The sequence below is a fragment of the Erigeron canadensis genome, chromosome 7 (genome assembly GCF_010389155.1).
Source record: "Erigeron canadensis isolate Cc75 chromosome 7, C_canadensis_v1, whole genome shotgun sequence".
Taxonomy (NCBI): Eukaryota; Viridiplantae; Streptophyta; class Magnoliopsida; order Asterales; family Asteraceae; genus Erigeron; species Erigeron canadensis.
Window position 1 is genome coordinate 16,617,359 of NC_057767.1, and position 5,361 is coordinate 16,622,719.

A 5,361-nucleotide genomic window follows, 5' to 3' on the forward strand; every position below is an offset into this window, starting at 1 on the left:
TCCGTTGCGTACTCGTGAATAATGATATTTGTTATATATACATTTCTAACATGTTTTTGAGATATTAACTTGTAAAACAATTTATAAATTTAAACACTAAAAACAAAAACAGACCATCAATGTTCCAAATAAATGGACTTTTTCAACACTAACACTGAACATGAATACTTTTTGGTGACAGGAGTTCATACATTGATTTATAATTCTATTCTTCCTAACAGTCTTACCGCCACTAGTTGGAATAAATTTGTGCCCCGTAACGTTAATATCCATGCTTGGAGAATTCTTTTGGATAGACTTCCAACTCGAAATAACTTGGCAAATAAAGGTATTGATATACCTTTAACGTTGTGTCCTCTGTGTAATAACTTGGTGGGGACATGTGATCATGTTTTTGGTTCTTGTGATATTGCTTCAAGAGTTTGGAGATCTGTTTCGAATTGGCTACAAATCGCTCCTTTGCCTACTCAAGGACCTGATATTTCGTTGACAATATGAGGATATCAATGGATAAAAAGCATGTTATCGAAAGTATTATATTGTGCTGTTGGTGGGAGGTGTTTGTTGCAGGAAATGTGCCTAAAGATTCTTGATTGATTTCATCATTAATCAATCTCATTTGTGGTACTCCAATAGGTGCCGCAAGAAGTCGATTTCGTGGACGGATTGGATCAAGAACCTACTTCTTTTCATTTAGCAATAGTCTTTTTGTGAAAGTTTTGGAGAATGTTTCAATTGTAAATTTGTAATATTTTGTAACTGTTTATTGGGCATTTATTAGCACTTTGCTAGAGGTCATTAATTTATATAAATTGCCGTTCCGAAAAAAAAAAGAAGAAGGGAGAAGTCATTTGATTCTTCGAGGCCTACGTAGATTTGGGCTAGGTCTTAGCAAAGTGGGCTGCCCTCTTGTCGCAACGGTGTGGGGCATCAGAAGTTGTTGCCCGGACGATTAAGAGCGCTTAAATAAGCCTTTATCATTGGACTTAATCAACTAAAATTAACTAATTTAAAAGTATTTATGTTGCCATCGATTTTGATCCATAGCTTATCTGAATTAGAGCAATATCATCTAAGGGCTGATCCCTAGCCATGTATAATTTAAGGTTCTGTTTTAAATATAGATATATATTAGTGGTGAAGTAGGTTGATAATTTGTAGATTGATTATGTAATAGCAATTAGAGATGAATATGACCTTACAAAACTACCGAGCAGTTATCCAATTCTTTCAGCTCCATTGTAATCGGTTAATTCGTTGTATTTTATTCTTACCCTCGGGGAATCAAAATCATATTGTACATTTGTACTTGATATATATATATAGTATTAAACAAACATGTTTACAAAACAAAATATGTCACAAACTCACACTATATATGTAATAGAAATCGTGCATCGAGTAGTATATATTAAGGGTAAAATTATTACAAGACATTACAAGCTTTGAGAAAGATATCACATTTTTCATGGCTCATCAATTCAACTTATTCAAGGAAAACCAAACCCTTGCTTAAATTTGTCGTAACTTGATTCATATATCAAATTCGAGTGTAAGGTGTGGCCATCAGTTGTAAATCAATTTTTCTCCTGCAGGCTACTCCAAAAGTCTCAGTCATGTCCAAGTCTTCAGGCTTCATCCCTGCAGGGAGTTTCCAATCAAAGTGATAGAGTAAAGAAGACAGAACACTCTCGAGGATGGCCACGCCAAACAAACTGCCTGGACAACTTCTCCTTCCTGCCCCGAAAGGGAGATACTCCATATTAGTTCCAATAAAATCATGGCTAGTGTTCTCAAACCTCTCGGGCTTAAAACATTCCGGATCATCAGGCCAGTATTCGGGGTCCCTTCCAAGAGCAAACGCGTTTATCATAACCTGGGTTCCAACTGGTATGACATATCCGTCAATCTCACAGCTTTCACGACATTCTCTAGGCAGCAACAAGGGTACCGCAGGATGCAATCTCATTGTTTCCTTGATCACCAGCTTTACGTAATTTAATCTTTTCAAATCAGTTTCTTGTACTAGGTCCTTATCATTGATTACTTGTCGCACTTCTTCTGTTGCTTTTCTTAGTACTTTCGGGTTCCTTATAAGTTCCGACATGGCCCATTCCAATGTCATTGTAGCTGCATCAGTTCCAGCTGAGTAAATATCCTGAATATCACCAAGAGTAAGGGGCAAGATTAAAAAATTTACAGAGAGACAAAGAGTCTAAAAAGAGGCAAAATTTAAAAATGCATAAGAAAATTTAAAAAACCGTAGAAAAATTTTAAAAATGTATACGTTGGATAATTAAAAATAGGTTTACTAGAAGTAAGCACTACTTACCAATATCACAGCTTTAATGTTATCGGTTGAAATGGGAACCTCGAGAGCACCACTATCTTTGAGTCTGATGAGAATATCGGCCAAATCTTCCTTGTCATGAACTCCCCCTTTTGAATTCTCTTTGTCTTTTCCATGTTCGCCGAGGATGTTGTTGAAGATTTTGTCAAGATCTTTGTGGATTTTTGTCATCTTCGCATTCAACCCGGTAATCACATGAAGAAATTTATAAGAAGGAAACACATCAGCAAAGTCGAGACCCGAAATTAGGCTGGCCATCTCTTGTAACTTCTCCACCAGTAAATCTTGGTCTTTGTAAATCTTGCCAAATGCAGCTCTTGATGTAATGGTATTCACCAACATAGATATATTTGTCGTAAGATTGAACGGTGAACCTACTGATGATCGAATGGATTCGATCATGTTCTTGACCTCTTCCTCTCTAATGTACGAAAAGGTCTGGACCTTCTTCGCACTAAGGAGTTCCATAGTGCATATTTTTCTCATCTGTTTATAGTAAGTACCATAAGGAGAGAAACCAATGTCAATATTGTTGTACATGGCAATCTTAGTTGCTACTAGTTGAGGCCTGTTTGCAAACGAGATATCTTTTTTAGACAATATCTCTCTCGCGAGACGAGACGAGGATATAACCAATGCCGAGATCTCTCCAAGTTGGAGATGCATCAGGGGACCGTGTTTTCGGGCCAGGTTTGTAATAACATGATGTGGTGGTTTACTACTGACCACTGACCACAAGCTCCCAATGAAAGGTAGCTTGAATGGACCTGGTGGTAATCGCTTATCAGGGTTTGATTTTTTAGTAAAAGTTAGAAGCATGAACACAAAGAAGAGACTTGCAACGAGAAACATGAGGCCAGAGGCTGGGACTTGGAGTTCCATTATTATTTTATTATTAATTATAGAATTGAAGAAAAGGGAGGAAAGGAAAAACTTGAGTGATAATGGTATTGGTTTGTGTTATCACCTCTATTTATAATCAAATTTAATTTTTGGTCAATTATGGGTAGTTCACGTGGTAACGTCTTGGTAGATATTTGCACATAAGGTCTAGTGTATGTCAAGCACATATGTCTTCGTCACATAATGAATATTGTGGATTAGTTTGAAGTGCCGGATATTAATTTTGTATGTCAAATAATTAAATTTATTAGTTTTAAGAAAAAGAAAGATATAATAACGTAAATGCCTCTTGGTTGATAGATTACGGTTATTATCAAATAAAACTTACTGAATTTGTTTTTTTAACGTTAGCTTAAAGAAAAACTAATAAGTTAAATTTAAGATTTTCCATTTTACACAATTTATAAATAAATTTCTACTTTTTTATTACTCGATCTGTATAAATACTTTAATTATTTTTTATTTTTTTTATCTAACTTCCCTTTTAATTAAAGTGAAAAGTTCCCCAAAAATATTTATATCATAAGATAAACATTACAATCATAAGATTGTGAAAAACCATATAAATACCCAATAAAAAAAAAATACATACACATTGTCATGTCTAACATCTTCTTTTTAAATCGAAACAAATACAACATACATTAAACAGCTATGAATTGATTGTTAGTTCCTAATACAGGAGAATCTTTATAATTTAATAGTCAATAAATTAATAATCTCAATAAATTTAATAATTTGTCTGGTTCTAACTTGGGATCAGTACCAAATTGGATCCCAATTAATAAAATAATAAGATAATAATTTTTTTGAAACCCCAATATAAATATACTAGTCCCAATAGAACTATAAATTAATAATTCCTTAAATATTTCAAAATTCTAACATTTTCTAGAAAAAAAAATGAATCTATAATCACTAGTTTATTTTGAAATTTGAAATATGTATTGAGTTATCTTTAAAATTTCTCATTGCATTTAAAAGTTGGGGCATTGTCTTCTCGTATTGTAACAAAAAGTTGTGAAGTGTTGTTACCGATGATCTCTTAATAGTTGTTGATTGTCATGGTTGATTTCTTTACACCTTTTAGTTTAGAAGCCATAGTTGATGTGATTTTAAAACTTATCAATGGGCATTTTATAGTGAGAAATCTAGAATCATGTACATTAAACTATCTTTAATTTAAAACAACGCACTTGACAACATAAATTGAAAATGGAAATCAAAAAGGGAAATTTTGAAGGTTTGGACATCTTTAAATTAATAACTTATTAATTTATCGATATAATAATATTTCGATAAATTTATAAAAAATCTCGATCTCGACATGATTAATTTATAGAGATTTTAATGTATATTTCTATTCTTTATCTTTATCTTCTATCTAGATTGTTTTAAAACCAAGTGTATCATGTAGCTAAACTGTTACTACTATTAATTAGACTTTGTTTAAACTTTAACCATTAATATTTAGGGTCAATAACATTTAAGTATAATTAATTCTGACTAGCCCAACTAGTCAGAGGCATCTTAGGCGTTACTCAAGGTCTTGAGTTCGATCCTTAGGGATCGTAAGTCTTGAGGTTTATTCCTCTGAATACTTGTAACGGTTTATGGTCAACATCTTGTTATCTAAGGTACTTGCAAGGCTTCACCATTATACAGTGAAGTTTTCGTGATGTCGCATACGGACTATATGTTCGAAAAAAGTATATATAACTATATAACTCATTCTTGTCAAAAATGGAGCAAAGGAGAATTACAATTATTAATATACTTTTAGTTTATGGCAAATCTTTAACAAAAAGTTATATAATATATTTAGAGAGTTGTATTCATGAGAAACCATCAAAATTGGTGAAACCTAAGGACTTAATCTCAACCATTGGATCAAATCTAATGAATATTCAAGATTAAAAGGGAAATTCATCTCCGGCCATTTTCCGTCGTCATCTCCGTCGATTCCTTCATCTCCAGCGAAATTCCAGTGAATTATTCTGATCACCACCGCCGTCTAATAACTTCGGCAATCTACTCCGGCGAACCAGTATCAAATCAAATTTGATTGGTAATCATCACCGTCGTCGAAAAACTCCAGTGAATTACTA

The 5,361-nt window shown here is 33.3% G+C and overlaps 1 protein-coding gene across 1 annotated transcript; it reads right to left on the reverse strand.

Moving 5' to 3' along the window:
* Positions 1–1,381: 1,381 nt before the first annotated feature.
* On the reverse strand, positions 1,382–3,291 carry LOC122607319 (premnaspirodiene oxygenase-like). The gene is made up of 2 exons (XM_043780270.1): positions 2,333–3,291; positions 1,382–2,158 (listed from the first exon to the last, which is right to left on the reverse strand). The coding sequence occupies exons 1-2, from the start codon at positions 3,230–3,232 to the stop codon at positions 1,541–1,543; spliced, it is 1,518 nt and encodes a 505-aa protein (XP_043636205.1). The 5' UTR covers positions 3,233–3,291; the 3' UTR covers positions 1,382–1,540.
* Between the last annotated feature and the right edge of the window lie 2,070 nt (positions 3,292–5,361).